This window comes from Oncorhynchus mykiss, chromosome 21 (genome assembly GCF_057628025.1).
Source record: "Oncorhynchus mykiss isolate SJ-2025 chromosome 21, ASM5762802v1, whole genome shotgun sequence".
NCBI lineage: Eukaryota > Metazoa > Chordata > Actinopteri > Salmoniformes > Salmonidae > Oncorhynchus > Oncorhynchus mykiss.
In genome coordinates, this window is record NC_143042.1 from 16,869,868 (window position 1) to 16,892,321 (window position 22,454).

The window sequence follows — 22,454 nt, forward strand, 5'->3', positions numbered from 1 at the left end:
CTACCAGTCTGTTTTAATGAGTTTTAGCATGCTAATAGAACATTTTTATATTTTAAAAGGGGTTATGCAATAGGTTGATAACGATATCACCAAAGTATGTTGCATTGGACATTTCAAACAACATTCCCAGCTAATGAGAAAACATGGCATTTAATTTAGAGAATGAACAAGATTGGACTAGGCAACTTTAGGGATAATTTGAATGGGTGCCAATGGCAGATTGAGGAATTTTTAAATCTGTACCCCAGTACGATCCACGTTAACATAGAGGGCCAGGAAATAACACAGACTTTAAAGAATTGCCACTTTTACAGTGTTAACTGTAAAATATCAGCTGTTGTACAATCTGATACAAACACAGGAAAAAAAATGTAGACATGAAACATTACGGTTTTGAACACAGACACAGGTATCATCCCATATGGCAGTTTGCACTTTATATAGCATTCCAAATTAACCACAAAAACTTGTTTTTACCGTTTCCATTAGAGTATTAGCAACTGTGTCTTTATGGAAACAATGGACATGACTCATGATGATGCTTATGTTGTTAACCTCAAAGTACTCAAACTGAAGACAAATGTTTCTTTTGTTATAATTTTAAAAGACATCACAAATAAAACAGATTTTAAAAAGTAAAGTAGAAAATGACACGTATTTAAAAGACAGGACTGAAGTTGTGCATTTTCTTTGCTGCAAAATATAACCACACTAAAAAACAAGGCATATCGATTTCACAATAATGCCATTCTGCCCCAAACATTTATCCAAATCAGCAAGGAACACACCTTTAGACTAACAGAGATCATGGGGGGCAGCTCTAGGCCAATCATCATCAAGGGTACCACGTTGTCAGTGTCTCTAGGTGCTAGGAGATTGGCTGAGTAACTCTGTCCCACACTGTTACCTTCTGGTCCATAATTGGCTAGTTCAAATGCCTATTACGCAGACTGATTTTTCCCCCAAGACAAAATCAGTGGAGAGGTCCATGTCTCATGTTGTGTGGGTGTGTTTTCAGAACAGTTCAAGCAGCATGTCGAGTTTGCGTGTGTACGTGAGCGTGTCCCCTCAGAAGAGAGCCATCAGCAAAGCGTAGTTGATGGGCAGGTTCAGGCGCTCCTCGGTCACTGGCAGGACCTTGAGCAGTTCTGGGGAGGCTAGGAGACTGGCCGTGGGGCCGACACGCTGCAACACACACGCCCCACACATAGGACCTCCATCGTCTGCACTATCCATCTACAACACACAGAGAGTCAAGTTAGTCACACACAATGTCACACCCTGATCTGTTTCACCTGTCTTTGTGATTGTCTCCACCCCCCCCTCTTCAGGTGTCGCCATTATCCCCTGTGTATTTACACCTGTGTTCTGTCGGTTGCCAGTTCATCTTAAGTCTATGAGCATTTGTCGTCTCAGCTCCTGCTTTTTCCAGTCTCTCTTTTTCTCACCCTCCTGGTTTTGACCCTTGCTTGTCCTGTCTGAGCCCGCCTGCCTGACTCTGAGCCTGCCGTCCTGTACCTTTGCCCCACTACTCTGCTATCAAACCCCTGCATGCCTTGACATGTTGTTTGCCTGCCCTGTTGCTGTAATTCAAATTGTTACTTCGACACGGTCTGCATCTGGGTCTTACCTTCAAACCTGATAGTACGAACTGGCACTGACTGAAGCAGCAGACCTGGGCCAGCTGCGCGACGCCATCTCCTCCCAAGGAGCCACCAGTGGGAGGCACATGGAACTGCTTCGAGGCCTTATGGATGGGGTTCAAAAGTTGCCTGAACGCCATGACCGGGTATTGGACATTTTGCTGGAGCAATTCCGCGGGTTGTTTGGGAGGCAGCCTACCACGGTGGTAACCCCAAAGACCCTCAGTAACCCAGCTGCTAGCAGCGCCATCTCATCGGTCACTCCAACTTCTCTGGAGCCCCGATTACCTCCCCCGGAACGCTTCAATGGAGAGCCGAGCACCTGTCAGACGTTTCTAGCTCAGTGTGCCCTCATTTTCGAACTTCAGCCCTCCTCCTTCCCCCCGGAACGCTTCAATGGAGAGCCGAGCACCTGTCAAACATTTCTAGCTCAGTGTGCCCTCATTTTCGAACTTCAGCCCCCCTCCTTCCCCTCGGATCGCTCCAGATAGCCTATTACGCTGATGTCTGGGAGGGCTCTTACCTGGGCTACTGCTGTATGGGAACAACAGCTGGCCATATGCGTTAGTCTGGAGGAGTTCACGGGAGAGGTGAAGAAGGTTTTTGAAGTCCCATTCTCTGGGAGAGAAGCTGCGCAGGACTCCCGCAGTGAGGCAGACTATGTGGTGGATTTCCGAACGTTGGCAGCAGAGAGTGCTTGGAACTAGGAAGAACTGTTCGATATGTTCCTGCACGTCGTCTCGGAGGTGGTCAAGGACGAACTTGCAGCTCAGAAGTTACCTACGGATCTTGATTCCCTAATCACTTTGACCATACGAATCGATTGGCGACTATGGGAACGACGGATGGAGAGGAAATTCGACTTCACTCGCACGTCCAGGGATTTCAATTTGCCTCCGAGTCATCCCGGAAGTCCCCGCCGATTCCGTTGCAGAAAGAACCCGAGGCTTCCCGACCTTCCCCGAAAGTCACCGAAGACGGCTGAGTGACCGCTTCCCGATCCTATGCAACTAGGTAGAGCTGGGGTATCGCCTGAGGAACGGCAATACAGGATCAACATGAAGAATTGTCTATATTGCAGGACACTTGGTCATTTTGTGTCCTCTTGTCCTTTAAAAAGACCAGGCACACTGGTAGGAGCGAGTACTCTGGTTGGCCATATAGAGAACTTTCCTGCTTCCCTTGCTCACCACCTTGTTAATGCCATTCTGCTGTGGGGAAACCAGTCTAAATCTCTCCTGGACCTCATTGACTCTGGGGCAGATTAAAGTTTTTTGGACGCTACCCTAGCTTCCGAGTTGAACATCCCCATTCAGCCCCTCAACATTCCCATGGATGTTAGAGCGCTGGTCGGGCACGCTTCTAGGCTGGGTCACTCATATTACCACTCCCATCAACCTTCGTTCATGTCAGGGAATCACATCAAGACAATTCAATTCCTGCTTATCAAGTCTCCAAAGATTCCTGCAGTATTGGGATTCTCTTGGCTCCAGCGATACAATCTCCTCATGAACTGGTCGACTGGTGCCATCATGGGCTGGAGCCGGTTCTGCCACGCCACGCTGAAGTCAGCGCAACTTGCCCCGGGATGTTTTCCTGGGGGCTCGGACGGTGCCCCGGACCTCTCTGCCATTCCCGCGGAGTACCAGGCCCTTCGGGAGGTGTTCAACAAGGCCCGGGCCACTTCGCTTCCACTGCATATGACTACGGGATTGACCTACTCCCTAGTACTACTCCGCCCCAGGGACGACTATACTCACTGTCGTGACCGGAGACCAAAGGTATGGACGCCTACATTGGGGACTTCCTAGCTGCAGGATTTATTGCGTCCTTCGTCCTCTCCCTCCGGCACAGGGATCTTCTTTGTGGAGAAGGACAAGACCCTGCGCCCGTGCATCGACTACCGGGGACTCAAGAACCGCTTCCACTCATCTCCTCAGCCTTCGAGCCGCTCCAGGGTGCCACCATGTTTTCCAAGCTGAATCTAAGGAACGCCTACCACCTTGTGCGGATACGGTAGGGGGATGAGTGGAAGACTACCACCAACACGGCCAGCGGCCACTACGAGTATTTGGTCATGCCATTTGGCCACACCAACACCCCTGCTGTGTTCCAGGCTCAGGTAAATGATGTTCTCCGCGACATGTTGAACCGGTTCGTCTTCGTCTACATTGATGACATCCTCGTCTTCTCCCGCTCCCCCCAAAAACATGTGCTCCACGTCCGACAGGTTCTTCAACGCCTCCTGGGGAACCAGCTGTTTGTTAAGGCAGAGAAGTGAGGGTTCCCTTCTGGGGCACATCATCTCCGCTGGGTGTGTCCAGATGGATTCCGGGAAGGTGAACGGTGGTGGATTGGCCCCAGATAACCAGATGTTCTTGCCTGCCACCCGGGCTTCTGCCGGACCCTGGCTTTTGGTGGCCCATCATGGTCCCCGAAGTCTCCGCATTTGTCGCCGCTTGCACGGTGCACAAAACAAGACTCCGACAAGCTCCGGCTGGTCTCCTCCAACCTCTGCCTGTCCCTCACGTCCCTGGTCCCACATCTCCCTGGACTTTGTCACGGGTCATCCCCCATCTGATGGCATCACCGCCATCCTGACTGTGGTGGATCGGTTTTCCAAAGCCGACCACTTCATTCCTCTCCCTAAACTACCCTCTGCCAAGGAGAAGGCACAGCTCATGGTGCAGCACGTATTCCGGATCCATGGACTACCGGTCGACATGGTCTCTGACCGGGGCCCTCAGCTCGTTAAGGCTTTCTGCACCCTCACTGGGTCATTGGCCAGCCTGTCCTCCGGATTCCACCCCCAGTCCAACAGCCAGACGGAGCGAGCCAACCAGGATCTGGAGACTACTATACGCTGCCTGGTCTCCCCCAACCCCACCTCCTGGAGCCAGCAGCTGGGGTGGGTCGAATACACCCGCAACACCTTTCCCTGGAATCAGCCCCCGCTTTTCCCAAAGCAGGAGGAAGAGATCATCATTGCCTCTGCCCAGATGTTAGTCCACCACGATCGTCGTACCCGGAAGAGAGCCCGGTCAGCCCTCAAGACCACCTCCAGGTATCGACGACAAGCAGATCACCATTGGACCACGGCTACCCGGTTTATCGTCTCAGGTATGGCTATCCACCCGGGATCTGCCCCTCGGGTTGAATCCCGCAAACTCTCCCCCCGGTTTATAGGGCCATTTCCCATCTCCAAAATTATTAGCGCATCTGCTGTTTGTCTTCTGTTGCCCAGTACCCTTCATATACATCCCACCTTTCATGTGTCCAGAGTTAAACCCATGTCTCACAGCCCTTTGTCTCCTGTTTCCATCTTTCCCATTATCCCCTGTGTACCCGTGTTCTCTTTTCGTCTTGTTTGTCAAGTTCACCAGCGTTTGTCTCATCTCCTGCTTTTCCCCAGTCTCTTTTTCTCGCCCTCCTGGTTTTGACCCTTGCCTGATCCATCTGAGCCCGCCTGCCTGACCATTCTGCCTGCACCTTTGCCCCAACTCTGGATTACCGACCTGTGCCTGACCCGACTCCTGAAGTCTTGTACCTTTCCCACACTACTCTGGCTATCGACCCCTGCCTGCCTTGACCTGTAGTTTGCCTGCCCTGTGCTGTAATAGACAGTGTCAGTTCGACACAGTCTGCATCTGGGTCTTACCTTCAAACCTGATACACAAACTTTGTGAATGAACAGGAGTTCACCATCTCAACTACAACTGCTACAGTTGGCTAACAGGTCTGACTGGTTAGCTGTTGGTGGAATGTGGGCCATTCTTTTAGAACTTCTGCACCCACACCTGTCTGAAATGATCAAGTCTGGTTGAGAGACATTGCAAATCAGAATGTGGTATGGTGGTAGGGAGGAGGAGGTGGGGCCTTACGTATTGGAGTGGCAGCTTGCACATGGCGAGGGGCCAGACAGGCATGATGTGGTTATGACACTCCCGCACAGAGCAGCATGGGGGCTGGCCCTCGGTCAGCAGGGCGCTGGTCAACTCTGTCCTCAGGAAGTACTCCTGGGGAACAACAGGAAGTTAAAGGGTTACCATGGGAGGAGTTACCACCAGGCTATGGGAGGCGGCTTTCACAGAACACAAATTCAATTGGAACACATTCACTTGCACAGTTACGTGCTCATTTGCGCCACATAAATGTCACCCAAAGAGGAATGAGGCTTTCTCAGAATTACATTATCACAACATCCTGCTTCAATGAACAGCTTGTACATTTCTCTGAGAAGATGCTTGAGAAATAACACACGTAAAAGAAAGAAAGAAAGACTGGGAATAGGAGAGAGTTAAGTAGAGCGAAGGAGAGGATCATGGAGGGGTAGTGGGGGTGGAGTAGAAGAATAGAGAGAGAGAAGTGAAGAGGGATGAGTGTAGTGGAGGGGGTCAGTGCCAGAGGAGGTTGCTGAGGGGAGGACGACTCATAATAATGGTCTGAATGGAATCAAACATGGTTTCCATGTGTTTAATACCATTCCAGCCATTATTATGAGCCGTCGTCCACTCACCAGCCTCCAGTGTTCAGTGCTCTCACCCCAGCAAGTGTGAGGATGTTGGTGATGTTCTTGGTGATGACCAGAGAGCTCTTGGCCCGAGTCACCGCCACATACAGCAGGTTCCACTCATCGTCTGGGACGTCACCTAGAGGACGAGGGAGAAAACAGTGGAGTCAGACACTAACATACATTAACCAATGTTCTGATTTGGCGTAAGTCGTAGACCAATGCAAACAGTCATTGGCCTTAGATAAGAGTTGGTATTTGGATATGGTTTTCCAACTGCCTAATGATTGCACACACACACACCTCCTGAGCAGCTGGAAAGTCTGGGTAAGTTGTGGGCGGCACAGGGGACCTTAGCAAAGTCATCAGTGATCACCACCGTGTCAAACTCCAGACCCTTTGACTTATGGACTGTCCCCAGGATAAAATCTAAGAGATAAAAGAGAGACAGCAGGGGAGGGTTGATACAAATGAGAAAGATCAGACTCAAATACAAATACAGCAATTCATAACTGTGTCTGTACAGTGGTGTGTGTGTGTGTGTGTCTATGTGTGTACAGTATGTACCTGTGTGCATGTGTGTCTGTACAGTGTGTGTACAGTATGTAACTGTGTGTGTACCTGCGTGTTGGGCCTCTCTCTCTGTGCAGCCGTAGAGGCGTTCCACCAGCTCAGGGATGCGGCTGTTGTATTTCTCCACCATGGAGAGTTTGCCCTCCAACTCACGGTCCTCTGTTTTTTTAGCATAACTCTTCAGTCCAAAGTAGCCCCCCAGACAATGCTGGGTGAACCTACGGATGAAGCTGTCCTTGATGCCTAGAGAACAGGGAGAGGAGGAGAAGGGAGCACGTTTAAAAAGGGAGAGAGCTAGTTACACTGCAGAGTAGAGCTAAACCTATAGACACAAAAGACCCTTACCAATAAAACAATGAGCATTGAGAGAGCCAAGGCAGGATACTGTCTTACCAAAAACAGTACAACATAGTAATTCACTTGTATTAGAATTGCAGAACTGAGGCAAGGGGCAGTGTGTTGCACCACTCACCTCGAGAGCGGTTGTTTTCTGGCTGCATCAGAACCCAAATGTCCATGATTCTTTTCAGCCCAAAATTCTCCACCCCCTGGAGTGGAAAATACACATCTTACACAAGACCCAAACACGTGTGTGTGTGTGTTTGGGGGGGGGGGGTGTATGGACACTCACCCCTACGATGTGCAGCCTACAGCGTGGGTTTGCCTCGGTGAGTCTGACTGCTTGGTCGAACACGGTGACGTTAGAGCGAGACAGTACTGCTAACTTACCCCGGCCAGGACTCAACCCTGTAGTCAGGGGACGCAGTGAGTCCACAGCCTTACCCCACACACAGCCTGTGGATGGACAGACAGACATGTACATTAAAGAGCAGGTTCCACAAATCTAACAACGTAGATTGATGATATTCCACCCAAAACAGTCTTTATGCAAAAACATAATATATATATATATATATATATATATATATATATATATATATATATATATGTATACACGAACCGCACAGCAGCTGCATGTTTTAATTTTTATTGTTTATTAACAACAAATCAATATAGAAAGTACATGAGGTAACAAGTATACAGTGGGGCAAAAAAGTATTTAGTCAGCCACCAATTGTGCAAGTTCTCCCACTTAAAAAGATGAGAGAGGCCTGTAATTTTCATCATAGGTACACTTCAACTATGACAGACAAAATGAGAAGAAAAAAAATACAGAAAATCACATTGTAGGATTTTTTATGAATTTATTTGCAAATTATGGTGGAAAATAAGTATTTGGTCAATAACAAAAGTTTATCTCAATACTTTGTTATTTACCCTTTGTTGGCAATGACAGAGGTCAAATGTTTTCTGTAAGTCTTCACAAGGTTTTCACACACTGTTGCTGGTATTTTGCTGGTATTTTAGCCCAGTCCTCTATGCAGATCTCCTCTAGAGCAGTGATGTTTTGGGGCTGTTGCTGGGCAACACAGACTTTCAACTCCATCCAAAGATTTTCTATGGGGTTGAGATCTAGAGACTGGCTAGACCACTCCAGGACCTTGAAATGCTTCTTACGAAGCCACTCCATTGCCCGGGCGGTGTGTTTGGGATCATTGTCATGCTGAAAGACCCAGCCACGTTCCAGAATAACAACCTATCCCTCAACGTAATCAAGACAAAGGAGATGATTGTGGACTACAGGAAAAGGAGCACCGAGCACATCCCCATTCTCATCAACGGGGCTGTAGTGGAGCAGGTTGAGAGCTTCAAATTCCTTGGTGTCCACATCACTAACAAACTAGAATGGTCCAAACACACCAAGACAGTCATGAAGAGGGCACGACAAAGCCTATTCCCCCTCAGGAAACGAAAAAGATTTGGCATGGGTCCTGAGGGTAGTGCGTACAGCCCAGCTGCCTGCCATCCAGGACCTCTACACCAGGCGTTGTCAGAGGAAGGCCCTTAAAATTGACAAGGACCCCAGCCACCCCAGTCATAGACTGTTCTCTCTACTCTCTTTTTATCTTTTATGCACAGTCACTTTAACTATACATTTCATGAACATACTACCGAAATTGGACCGACCAACCAGTGCTCCTGCACATTGGCTAACCGGGCAATCTGCATTGTGTCCCACCACCCGCCAACCCCTTTTTTTACTCTTCTGCTACTCTGTTCATATATGCATAGTCACTTTAACGATACCTACATGTACATACTACCTCAATAAGCCTGACTAACAGGTGTCTGTATATAGCCTTGCTACTCTTTTTTCAAATGTCTTTTTACTGTTTAATTTCTTTACTTACCTACACACACCTTTTTTTCACACCATTGGTTAGAGCCTGTAAATAAGCATTTCACTGTAAGGTCTACACCTGTGGTATTCGGCACACGTGACAAATAAACTTTGATTTGAACAGTAGCCTGTGTAAAGTTGGGTTAATAAACCGTCAATTCGTAAACTCAATCCTGTCTGGACAATTGTTCCTTTATGATCTAGCCCGGTCATAACATTGGGGTCAGAAGTAAAAACGTGATAAAAGTTAGCCAGCTAGCTAGCTGACTTCTGTGGCTAGCTACCATAGGTGAGAACGGGGGTTGAAAATGCTTGGAGGGAATCTGAAAGTGAAGGTGGAGGTAGGGGACGATTACGGCCAAGGAGGTGCGTGTGCATGGACGTCGGAGGATCTGGCCTAGGAGGTCGCCAGGGCGTCGGAGCCCAGAGAGGGCATAAGGGCTTTGTTGACTGCTTCACGCGGACTAGGGGGTGACGTCGACGCGGCGGGAAAAGGAATCTGGGGCTCAGGATGTAAACAAACATGGCGGCGCCCAGTTCCCGGTTGCGTCCGTATCAGTTAAGACCCCGAAGTATTCCAGTAAGGTGGATTGGGAAGCTTTTCATGCTCAGTTTGAACTGTTAGCTCATTTAGGGGGTGGTTGAATGAGGATAGGGCACTGCTGTTGGCTTTATGCCTCACGGATGAAGCTCTGGCCTGTTTGATATTGATTAGCCCCGAGGACAGACGTGATTATGGTGCTTTAGTGGGAGCACTGAGGAGGCGCTATGGACAGTATGTACAGCCTGCGCTCCGAACTGAGTAATAGACGCAGGCAGCCTGGAGAGCCTCTACGGGTGCTAACTAATGACATTGAGAGCCTCTCTCTGCGGGCATATGCTCACATGCCCCCCTCCGCTCAGAGCGAGCTAGCACAGGACCAGTTCATACTGGTCTCTCCTATGGAGCTGCGCGTACATACCCAGCTGGCTCGTCCTGAGTCATTGCAGATAGCCTTGGAGAGGGAGCTGGTGTGGGCTGGGGGGCAGAGCAGCCCAGAGCCGGAAAAGCCTGTATGGGTGGCTGAAATGACAGAACTCATTAGTGCTGTAGGCGGCACGAAACACACGCCCTGGTCCCAGGGTCTGCTGCGGTTGTAGCCAGCCAGGCCATCTGTGTCAGGTTTGCCACATGTCCCCCAGAGCTCAGGGAAACGTCACGGGGTCCGCATAGACCAGGTAGTACGGACCCCTGGCTTTCTGTCCCAACCACCATCATCTTCAGGAGGAGCCCGCCGGCACAGACGGGGAAGCAAGGCTCCACTTCCCCCAGAAGCAGACGAGGGCAAGCTGATGGAGCCTGTTGTGGTGGGCCGGACCTGTGTTGGGGACTTTTGATCATGTGCCAGTCACTGGGGGGGGGGGGTGCTCTGCCCTAGTGGTCACTGGGTCCACAGTAACCCTGGTGAGGCCGGATATTGTGCCAGGTTGGACTCCGTGTGAACCCACAACTGTGCAGCTCCGCACAGTCACAGGTGAGCTAGCACCCATGAAAGGGAAGGGAATAATGACTCTGACAGTAGGGGGCAGGTCTGTGCGTTTTCCTGTGTGGGTGGCGGCTGTGCAGGACCCTTGTATCCTGGGGTTAGACCTAAATGGGGGCACACTGAGCTTCCAGGGAGGGCTGGCAGTCACCATGGCAGCCCCTAATGTCACATTCACTCAACCCAACAAACTTTTTACTCCAACAGTTAAACAGCAGACACTCATGGCTTGCCTCCCCCCCCCTCTCTCATCTGTGTGTGACTTTTCCCCAGCCCCCCTGTCACCTACGGCTGTGTGTTACATTCCCCCAGCTACCTCCACGACACATCCCTCCGTGAGCCCGGGCAGCACCAGCCCAGCTACCCCAGATGGGAGAGGACACTGTCTGCAGTGAGGGAGATATGGGGGAGGAACTGTGTTGGTCTTGACCCCGAGCAGCAGGAACGGTTGTGGAAGTTGCTGTTTGAATTCAGAGACAGCTTTGCACTGAGGAAGTGAGAAAGAGGAGGTTCAGACTCATCTGGGGCAGCATGAGATCGACACACGTGATGCTCTACCCATCAAGATGCGTCCCCGCCGTATCCCGCTGGCACGCCAGGAGGCGGCAGACAAGGCTGTATTGGAGATGCAGCGGGCATACTTCATCGAGCCCTCAGACAGCCCCTGGGCGGCGCCAGTCGTCATGGTTCCTACGACGGGGGGCAAGCTGAAGTTCTGTGCGGACTACAGACGGCTGAATGAGGTAACCAGGAAGGACTCATACCCCATACCACTTATCGATGAGTCGCGGGACCTGGTTAAGGTGTCTTCCTGTTTCTCCTCACAAGACCTCCGCAGTGGCTACTGGCAGGTTCCCCTCTCCCCAGAGGCCAGAGCCAAAACTGCGTTCTCCAGTAAGAGAGGACACTGGCAGTTCAAAGTCCTGTGCTTCGGCCTGCGCAATGCTCCAGCTACTTTTGAGCGTTTGATGGACAGAGTGCTGGATGGCTTCCCCCAACAGCTTCTCAATCGTCGCTGCTCCCCTGAACCGCCTGCTGCCGAAGGACAAGGCCTTCACTTGGACAGTGGAGCGTGACGATGCCTTTAACACCCTCAAACGTGCACTGATCAAGGCCCCCGTGCTCGCCCCCCCTGACCTCACTTTGCCCTTTATCCTGGACACAGACGCGAGCAATGTGGGCATGGGTGGGGTGCTGGCCCAGGTGGGGGAGAGAGTGGTGGCGTACTTCAGCAAAACATTTGACAAACATGAGCTCCGCTACTGTGTCACCCAGCGGGAGCTCCTTGCTGTTGTGCCTTCCGTCAAACACTTCAAGTACTACCTGGGTGGCCAGCCCTTTACTGTAAGGACTGACCACTCTGCTCTCCAGTGGCTCATGTCTTTCAGAGAGCCAGAGGGGCAGGTGGCTCGCTGGTTGGAGGAGCTTCAGCCGTGTGGTGCACAGGGCAGGGGCACGCCACTCCAACGCCATGTCCTGTCGGCCCTGTACTGCAGACGGCTGCCGCCACCGTGAGCAGAGAGGAGGGGGTCTGTGCCACTGTGTCGGGCGAGCGGGCCTGTCTGCTGTGAGCTGCAGACTGTCGACGTGGCTGAATGGGGGCAGCAGCAGCAGGGACGGGACACAAACCTACAGCAAGTGCTACGTGGGTAGAGGCGCAGGTGAGGCCACCATGGGAAGGGGTGACAGCGCTCTCACTCGCGACCAGGGTTGTGGTCAAAGTTTGAGAGACTGCGGCTGGCTGATGGCGTGCTACAGCAGGCATGGAAGGAGTCAGCTACGGGAGAGGAGAGGTGGCAAGTGGTGGTCCCAAAAGCATTGTGGGAGGCTGTGCTCCAGAGTACTCATGGGGGGGTGGGGATTGGACACTGGGGTCACAAAAACACTCAGCCGCCTCCGTCAGGGCTTTTACTGGGGGCAGCACAAGAGGGATGTGGAGGACTTTTGCCGCCGCTGTGACAACTGCACAGCGAGAAAGGGCCCCCCAGGCCGCTCTCATGCTCAGCTCCAACAGCTCCCGGTGGGGGATCCATGGAGAGGGTGGGAGTGGGTGTAGTTGGGCCGTTCCCCACCACAGACAGTGGAAACCACTGGGTGCTCACGGCCATGAACTATTTTACAAAATGGCCCGAGGCCTATGCGCTGCCTGACCAGGAGGCAGAGACCATCGTCGAAACCCTGACAGCGGGGATGTTCAGCAGGTTTGGAGCTGCAGAGTCCATCCACAGCGACCAAGGCAGAAACATTGAGTCCCGTGTGTTCACCACCATGTGTGAGAAGCTGGGTATGCACAAGGCCCGCACTACTCCTCTCCATCCTCAAAGTGATGGCCTTGTGGAGCTCTTCAACAAAATGCTTGGACAGCAGCTGGCCATCGTCTCTGCCAAACACCAGCGTGACTGAGACAAGCACCTGCCTATGGTCCTCATGGCATGCCGCTCCGCTGTCCAAGACTCCACCTCCTGCACGCCTGCCCTCCTCATGCTGGGGAGAGAGATCCGCACCCCTGCGGAGATGGCGTTTGGTCGGCTCCTGGATAGGCCGGAGTATGCCCAAAGACTCCAGGACCGCCTGGAGACAGCCCACACCTTCGCCAGAGAGCAGCTGGTGAATGCAGTTATGAGGCAGAAGAGGAACTATGATGGGAGCTGGTCTGGGTCTACAGCCCCCTAAGGAAAAAGGCAGATACCCCACAAACCAACCGTGACCAACTTGGGGCATCTTTCATTTATTTGGCGTAGGCTACGGCCAAACAGTAGCCTGTGTAAAGTTGGGTTAATTAAATGTCAATTCGTAAACTCAGCCTCTTCTGGACAATTGTACCTTTATGATCTAGTCCGGTCATTACAATATATACACACACACTATTTTCTCCATTTGAATTACATTGATCAAAAACTCATACCAACAATATATGCATCTTTGATGTCACGAATGGAACAGCCTGGTGATGGTGGCAGTGAACTACAACCGCTGTTTACCGGCATGCACGTTTGGTCAAAATGCGAGAAGATGGGAAGAAACCGGCTCGTGAGGTTAGGGCGGGCAGACTGGGCCAGGGGAACACCTGGTGCTTCAGTCATATGCGGGGCTCAATTTTCCCCTAAACGATTGCTACCAACAGTGGAAGAGTGATAAAAAAAACAGTGCTAGCCTGCTAAGTGCACCGGGCCATGCAAAAAACAAACTGGCCCACTTACACGTATATAGCATGGTGTTTGGGGATGGAATAAGCTACAACAACTCCAACAGAATACTGCACGTTTTACAGGGAAAAAAACTGTCAAAAAAACAATCTGATAAATGTAATTGTTTATTTCAAGGTATGCCTCTAATTTTGTTGAACTGCCCAACCTTTATTTCACGATATTACCTGCAGGATATCATGGTAGCTAATGTTTGTGTTAGCCATTATATCTAGATTGACTGCTGCTAGTGGTAGCACTCAGGTTAGCATGTGGATAGCTATAGCTACCATCTGCCAACAAGAGTTTTAGCCGGATTGGTTAAAGACGTTCAATATCTGCTGTGACGGTGAAGGTTTATCTTGATTTTGTTTAACAGTAGGAGAAATACTGATGTGCTGAACTGCTTATAAGTTATGTGTTTCAAGGCTGTTGGTAGGGGTAAATCAGGGGTGTAAAAGGAGCTATGCTAAAAGCTTACGAGCTGTATTTATTTGGATTTAAATTCAACCTTTATTTAACTAGGCAAGTTAAGAACAAATTTACAATGACGGCCTAACCGGGGAACAGTGCCTTGTTTAGAGGCAGAACAACATATTTTTACCTTGTCAGCTGGGGGATTCAATCCAGCAACTTTTCAGTTACCTGCCCAACACTAACCACTAGGCTACCTGCCACCCCTGTATAAGTGACTAAAAAATGTTTAGCTTAGTGACCAACGTTTTTTTGTTGTAATTTTGTATTACTCATCGATATGATGTCGGTCTTCACCCCCTTATGTGGACAGTGGCTTCACCCCTCGTGTAGTGCTCCCCTTTAGGTCACTTTTCTGACATATCTTCGGTCAAATAAAATATATAATTCTCCCAAAATAGAAATGTAAAGTGATGTCGTATTGGGACTGTTTGAAGGATGAAACAAATCACAATGTTGAATAGCAACCTAATTCTGCAATCTTCCCTTTACAACAAACTGATCTAATCAGAACCAAATAAATAAGAGCATAGTCGTCATGGAACACCATGGATATTTTACCGGCATGTTTACACAATTCAGAACATCTACTTTAGACCTAGAAATATGAAGTAGGTGGACAAAGTAAACAACATAGTGGGTCACTTTCAGTGACAACTAAGAGCGATAAAGCGTGAGGATAAACTCCTTTGTTTTGGTCCCATGCCTACCCATGTGAAGATGCTGTGTGAAGGTGTGAGAGCGAAGTCTTGCATCTTACTAAACGCAACGTAATTTTGCTGAGTCAACCTTCAAAAGGACCAGTGCAGCCGTTCTTATATATCATTTCTGGGTAACAATTAAGTCCTTTACTGTCATAGTTTTACATTAAAATGGTCACAAAGAAACATACCTTTTACGCAAATAACTATTTTTCAAGCAGGAATGTTGCTGTCTGAGTTGGGAGGGAAGGGAAGGGCACCAAAGCGGTGCATTAACCACAGAGTGGATCAATCCCCCGAGCGGAGTGGTCTAATGGGAGGGATATTTAATCTGAAAAGTAGCTGTTATTAGGCGAGAGGTTTGGAACTCTATTTGTTATTATAATCATGTATAAGGCCTGGTGATGTTACCAGGAAAGCCAAAACTCCACCCGGGAAAGTGACATTATCAACAAAAATCACAGTAGCAATCTTTCCCCATTGAAAGCTGTGCAGCAATATGGACACACATAGTTTAAATTTGGATTATAGCTCCTGTCCAAATGTTGTGAATCATATACTCTTTGTCCAGTTTTTTAGGTACACCACCTCGTTCACAAAAATGGTTTACTGTCATAGTTTTACATTAAAATGGTCACAAAGAAACATACCTTTTAAGCAAATAACTATTTTTCAAGCAGGAATGTTGCTGTCTGAGTTGGGAGGGAAGGGCACCAAAGCGGTGCATTAACCACAGAGTGGATCAATCCCCCGAGCGGAGTGGTCTAATGGGAGGGATATTTAATCTGAAAAGTAGCTGTTATTAGCCGAGAGGTTTGGAACTCTGTTATTATATTCATGTACAGTCGTGGCAAAAAGTTGAGAATGACACAAATATTAATTTTCACAAAGTCTGCTGCCTCAGTTTGTATAATGGTAATTTGCATATACTCCAGAATGTTATGAAGAGTGATCAGATGAACTGAAGTTAATTGCAAAGTCCCCCTTTGCCATGCAAATGAACTGAATCCCCCAAAAACATTTTTACTGCATTTCAGCACTGCCACAAAAGGTCCAGCTGACATCATGTCAGTGATTCTCTCGTTAACACAGGTGTGTGTTGACAAGGACAAGGCTGGAGATCCCTCTGTCATGCTGATGGAGTTCGAATAACAGACTAGAAGCTTCAAAAGGAGGGTGGTGCTTGGAATCATTGTTTTTCCTCTGTCAATCATAGTTACCTGCAAGGAAACACGTGCCGTCATCATTGCTTTGCACAAGAAGGGCTTCACAGTCAAGGATATTGCTACCAGTAAGATTGTACCTAAATCAACCACTTTTGGATCATCAAGAACTTCAAGGAGAGCGGTTCAAATGTTGTGAAGAAGGCTTCAGGGCGCCCAAGAAAGTCCTGCAAATACCAGGACCGTCTCCTAAAGTTGATTCAGCTGTGGGATCGGGGCACCACCAGTACAGAGCTTGCTCAGGAATAGCAGCAGGTAGGTTTGAGTGCATCTGCATGCACAGTGAGGCGAAGACTTTTGGAGGATGGCCTGGTGTCAAGAAGGGCAGCAAAGAAGCGACTTCTCTCCAGGAAAAACATCAGGGACAGACTGATATTCTGCAAAAGGTACAGGGATTGGACTGCTGAGGACTGGGTTAAAGTCATTTTCTCTGATTAATCCCCTTTCCGATTGTTTTGGGCATCCGGAAAAAAGCTTGTCCGGAGAAGACAAGGTGAGCGCTACCATCAGTCCGGTGTCACGCCAACAGTAAAGCATCCTGAGACCATTCATGTGTGGGGTTGCTTCTCAGCCAAGGGAGTGGGCTCACTCACAATTTTGCCTAAGAACACAGCCATGAATAACGCATCCTCCGAGAGCAACTTCTCCCAACCATCCAGGAACAGTTTGGTGATGAACAATGCCTTTTCCGGCATGATGGAGCACCTTGCCATACGGCAAAATTGATAACTAAGTGACTCGGGGAACAAAACATCAATATTTTGGGTCCTAATGGGAGGGATATTTAATCTGAAAATTGGCTGTTATTAGCTGAGAGGTTTGGAACTCTATTTGTTATTATATTAATGTATATAGCCTGGTGATGTTACCAGGCAAGCCAAAACTCCACCCGGGAAAGTGACATTATCAACAAAAATCACAGTAGCAATCTTTCCCCATTGAAAGCTGTGCAGCCAAGCCTGAATTCAAGCAATATTGACACACATAGTTTACATTTGGATTATAGCTCCTGTCCAAATGTTGTGAATCATATACTCTTTGTCCAGTTTTTTTAGGTACACCACCTCGTTCACAAAAATGGTTCACTCCTACAGACAGTGAGATTAGTGGCCTTGGCTTGCTACATAAAACAGACAGTCATTGTGGTACTCAGTTACGATTGAATGTTAGAATATTAAAAACGAGTGACTTGAGACTTTCGTGGTATGATCGTCGGTGCCAGGATCTCAGAAACAAGAAGCGGCTTTAGTAGGCACGCAATCACCAACAGTGGACAATTGAGGAGTGGAAAAACATCACCTGGTCTGACGAATCCAGGTTCCTGTTGTGTCATGCTGATGGCTGAGTCAGGATTTGTGTCCATGGCCCCATAGTGCCTGGTATCAACAGTACAGGCTGGTGGCGGTGGTATAATGGTGTGGGGAATGCTTTCCTTGCATACGTTAGGTTCTTTGATACCAAGTGAGCAATGTTTCCACGCCCCAGAGAATTCAGGTCGTTCTGGATGTAAAGGGGGGTCCGACCAGGTACTAGATGGGTGTACCTAATAAACTAGCTACTAAGTGTATATTCATGTCAGTCACCAGTCAACTCCATTACAATCAAGGGTTACTTAAACTTCAACCAGTGAATGCTAGCGATGGCTAGCTATGCTAGCTCTTCTACCAGTCTGTTTTAATGAGTTTTAGCATGCTAATATAACATTTTTATATTTTAAAAGGGGTTATGCAGTAGGTTGATAACGATATCACCAAAGTATGTTGCATTGGACATTTCAAACAACATTCTCAGCTAATGAGAAAACAGACATGCCATTTAATTTAGAGAATTAACAAGATTGGACTAGGCAACCTTGGGGATAATTTGAATGGGTGCCAACGGCAGATTGAGGAATTTTTTAATCCGTACCCCAGTACGACCCACGTTAACATAGTATAGTGGGCCAGGAAATAACACTGACTTTAAAAAATTGCCACTTTTACAGTGTTAACTGTAAAATATCAGCTGTTTTTGTACAATATGATACAAAACACAGGAAAACAGATTTGACTGCACCAGGCCTTTAACTGTCAGAATCCTGTGTTCCTTCACTCACCGTCTTGTTTTCCTCCTACCAGAATCTTCTTCACTTTCTTACACACTTGGAGAATCGTGGCTCCAATGTAGGCAATCTCCGAACCAAACCGAAAGCTCTGAGAAGAGAAAGAATACCTATTCAATACACACACTGAGCTTTTGTGTAGTGAGTATATACCTGAGTGAGGGAGAAGTGTGTGTACCTGGGTGAGGTAGTAGAGGTGTGTGTGTTCCACCAGGTTCAGGGCATTAACTGCTCCTCTGAAGGTATAGATCTGCTGATGAGGGTCTCCCACCAGGATCTTCCCACAGTGCTGAGGTAGCATGATGTCCATGATGGCTAAGACACACACATACACACACTTATCACGGACCTGCTAACAGACATGCTATCAGGTGAGTGGTGCCTGGTGCAGGTGTAATGTAGACCCAGGTTTGGTCCAGGTGTGGTACAGTGGTGTAGTTGAGTCGTGTACCTGGAGTACAGTCCTGTGCCTCGTCTATAAAGATGACATCATACTTGTCCAGAGTCGGCCTCTGCAGCTGCCACAGCTTCAGATACCCTGAAAGACATTCAGTAAGGACCCAATCCTAAGACACTGACATATTATTATGGAGTGAATAAGCAAACAGATAGTTTTTGGGCTTACCATCGTGGGTCATGTGGTGTGCGTACTCCCTGGTCTCTTCTAAGGCAACCATTTTGTCCCAGATCCTCTGGGCATCCCTCGCAAACATCTGAAAAATAAAGGCCAGTTTGTTCAATTGTGGAGATGACCGGTGTGTGGCATGTTTGTGTGATTATGGGACCAAAACGGAGAAGTTTGTGTTCTGGTGTGTAAATGTGTGTGTGGGGGATGTTTCTTTGGGAGGAGAGGTGTTTGTGGATTTGGGTATAACGCTTACCCTTTTTGCATTGCAGTCAGGCACGGTCATTTTGCCATGTGTGTTTTTGTACGTGTTTGGGACGTGGTTGGGGGTGATGTGTGTGTCGGCCGAGGCCATGTAGGCATTGAGGGTCAGGGTGACCACCTTGGCGTTGACAAAGCCCCCGCTGCCCTTAGGCAGCACCCAGGCCACAGAGAAGGGCTTCACGTTACTAGACAACTTCTTTAGCTCCTGGTACCTGGGAGAGAGAGGAGACTGGGTGACTGATTGAACGGCTTTACTGAAAGACTGACGACAACCAGACATACGGAAAGAAACTGTTCTAGACCAACAGATAAGCAGACCTCTTTCCGACGGCCCCGAAGGCCATGGAGTGGACCGTCCTGCAGTCCACGTTGCTGGGGAAACAGCGCTGGGCCTGGGTAGCCACAGACTTGTTGAAGGCCATGTAGAGGAAGTGGTGGTGTGGCCTCTGCTGGGCGTACCGAATCAGGGTGGTGGTCTTCCCTGTGCCTGGAACACAACAACAACCTTTAACCCCCACACTACATCACAGCCGGAACATGCACACATAGGGCACAATCAACAGCTCACAATGTGGGCTTTTTTGTGAAGTGGGGTGGACCATTCGTGTGTGTGTGTATCAACTTGAACTACTCTGCAATTGTCACAATATAGAAAGAGTACTCTCATCCTGAACTGATGAACCAGACTGAGCTGAACTGACATGGAGAGGGTACCCTCTAGCAACAATTCAGGAAATGCTAGCAAAAGTACCAACTCTATATCTAACTTGTTTTCTGTAAAAACACAGCTGTGGCATGATGTTGTTAGTAGTGGTCTGGTGGTACCTGCGAAGGCCATGATCTTGACCACGTGGTCTCTATGGATGTCATGGTTGAGGATCTGCTGCTGTTCGTGGGTCACCTGAACTTGGGCTCTCCTGGGAGAAAGAGGACTGGGCATGAGACTCAGGTTATTACTGATTCCTTCAAAATACTTCCTTCCAGAAATATATCAGTCCTCACCCACTCTGATTGGTTATTGCTGTGGGCAAGGCATTCTCCATCAGGTGAAGGACATAGAAGATGTTGTAGTGCCACCTGGAGTGGAGGAAGGAGAACCGTCAATGTCCGCCTGTCTATCCATCCGTTTGTGCAAATCTATCTTTCATCTCTATATAACTTCCATCTTGACCTGTTGCTGATGTTGATGTCGTTCCTCCTCATGGCGAGCAGCATGGTTGCCATGGCGCTGAGGTACTCCGTGATGGCGCTGGCTGAAGGGAGACAGCCTCTGAGACAGACAACCAGGTCCAGAACATCTCCCACACCGTCACACAGCACCAGCATCAGGGCCATGGCTGCCCACGGGTTAGGGCCCTGACAAACACACACACAGTCCAATCAGATAAGCTCAGAAGTATAATAGTAGTTTCAACGGTGTGTGTGTGGCTACATACCCCCTCGATACCCTCCAATTTGGGGAGTCGGTGTTTAATGCAGGCCTCAGCCTGAGGGAACAGACAATGTGTCCTCACACTCTGTAACACTGACTCAGGCTTCACCTTCTGACTGGGCTTATACTGGGCCATGAACCTGGAGGGGAAAAACACACACACACACACACACACACAAGATCAGAAATGAACAGAAATGGCCCAAAGGAACAGTTTACAGTAAAGAGTCCTTACTCGACTATATGGAGGATGCTCTCCTGGTCGTCCTTTATGATTCTATGGGTTTCCAGGATGGCGTTGATCTCCTTCACGGCGTCGATCTCCTTCTTCGTGTAGCGGTAATACAGCTTCTTCCAGGGCACAAACTACACACAGGGCCCAAAGACACAACTTAGACCCAAAATAATGTATAAAGCACATCTATTAACATTTTTACACTAGCGTATCTTCATAACTTTAACCCTAACTTCCTCCCCCTGTCCCAGGCTCTCACCAGTGACTGGGTCACAATGTTCCTCCAGCGTTGGCAGACCAGGCTGACGTTACAGTAGAGGTCCTCAGCAGGCAGGAGGCTCAACACCAGCATCAGCACCTCCTCTGGGAGGTCGTCCACGTGACCCTGGGGATGGGCCAGGCCCCTGCTGCTTCCCAAGAGGCCGTAGAGGGCGTCAGGCAGGGCCTCCACCTCCTCCTCATGATGATTCATTAAGGCTGGGTCTGGATCTGACCAACAGCGCTCAAACTCCTTGTCGTCCCCAAACATGTCTGTTGTCAGCCCCTCCAGATAGTCCACCTTCTCATCCTCAGGTTCCTCCTTCATAGAGGTGGCTAGTGCCTTCTCCTCAATAGTCTCATTTTTGGGGATGAGCTCTCTATTGAGTCCCTCTGTCTTTATGGAACCTGAGCCCTGGGACAGGGCTGCTTTCTGAGGACTTAACACCTTGACCACACTGATCACAGGGAAAAACTTAGTGATCCCATGCTGCTTCTTGTCATCACGTGCATCTGAGATCCAGGGAAGATGAGAAGAGGGAGCAAAGGGAGGGGATGACAAGGTAAATGATATGTGTACAAAATGCTACATCATCCCTTCAGGTCTCAAGAGTTTAAAAAAACTTGACACACAAATGTGCAGTACCTCTCTTTCTCTTTGTGGGTGTTCTGGGGTACAAACCCCGGGTGGTGTCTGAGTTGCTGTGCCTACGAGTGACGGAGTGGGGCTGTGTGAGGGGTTGGCTGCCCTCTGGTCTCCTACTAATTTCACGACACTCCTCTGAGTTCAGGTGCCTTCGCTTGGCTTTTCCTGCAACATCACCATGGCTGTGAGTACATCTCTACTACACGCTCTCACACACCTTAATGACACCAGTCCTGTGTTATGGGTCAGTACTGAGGAGAATGCGTACCGATTAACGTCGTAGAGTTAAGCATACAGATGGGTGAGATGCATTAGAAAGTTACAGTAGTTGGCTAGCTAGCAATTGCCATTGACCATCCTCTGCCAAGCAGCATTACCTTTAGTGGACGACTCCATCATGTTGTTTCAAGAACAGCTGCTGATGTCCAATCTCTCGTTTCCTGCTTTTTCGAAAAAAATAAGTCATCTAAATGTTAGCGTATATGCTACATGCTAGCTAGTGTGAGCCGCCAAACAACCCTACCCGGTATTTGGCTAGCCCGTGTTTATATCAGCTAATGTACAGTGCAAAGTAAAGTTCGCTTGTGGATTTAGCCTGTTAGACATTCACCTTTTTAAATAACATTGAATATTACTGATATAATGTCGAGCATTCGTTGTTGTTGATAACACAGCTAGCTAAGCGTTTATTGGCTACTTGGTTCTTCTTTGGGGAATTTACGGAGGATCAAGTTCAATGTGTTGCTTGCACAGCGCCACCCATTAGTCAGTAGGAGAATAGCAAAATGCAAAAGAGGCTGAAAATAAAAGTAGGTCTAC

The 22,454-nt window shown here is 48.7% G+C and overlaps 1 protein-coding gene across 5 annotated transcripts; it reads right to left on the minus strand.

Annotated features, from left to right (window-relative positions):
• Positions 1 to 422: 422 nt before the first annotated feature.
• Positions 423 to 22,406, minus strand: fbh1 (F-box DNA helicase 1). Of its 5 annotated transcripts, none has more exons than XM_021577323.3 (22): positions 22,246 to 22,406; positions 22,013 to 22,075; positions 21,636 to 21,800; positions 20,991 to 21,502; positions 20,732 to 20,862; positions 20,501 to 20,636; positions 20,236 to 20,420; positions 20,067 to 20,141; positions 19,890 to 19,981; positions 19,383 to 19,551; positions 19,057 to 19,276; positions 18,801 to 18,888; positions 18,627 to 18,713; positions 18,354 to 18,490; positions 18,170 to 18,266; positions 7,358 to 7,521; positions 7,199 to 7,274; positions 6,775 to 6,969; positions 6,457 to 6,582; positions 6,186 to 6,292; positions 5,525 to 5,659; positions 423 to 1,236 (listed from the first exon to the last, which is right to left on the minus strand). In XM_021577323.3, the coding sequence occupies exons 2-22, from the start codon at positions 22,032 to 22,034 to the stop codon at positions 1,069 to 1,071; spliced, it is 3,087 nt and encodes a 1,028-aa protein (XP_021432998.3). In that variant the 5' UTR covers positions 22,035 to 22,075; positions 22,246 to 22,406; the 3' UTR covers positions 423 to 1,068. The 5 variants fall into 5 exon arrangements, with proteins under 5 accessions (XP_021432998.3, XP_021432997.3, XP_090070230.1 ...); XM_021577322.3 differs by having other exon boundaries at positions 22,013 to 22,078; positions 22,246 to 22,370; XM_090214104.1 differs by having other exon boundaries at positions 20,071 to 20,141; positions 22,246 to 22,342.
• Positions 22,407 to 22,454: the final 48 nt, after the last annotated feature.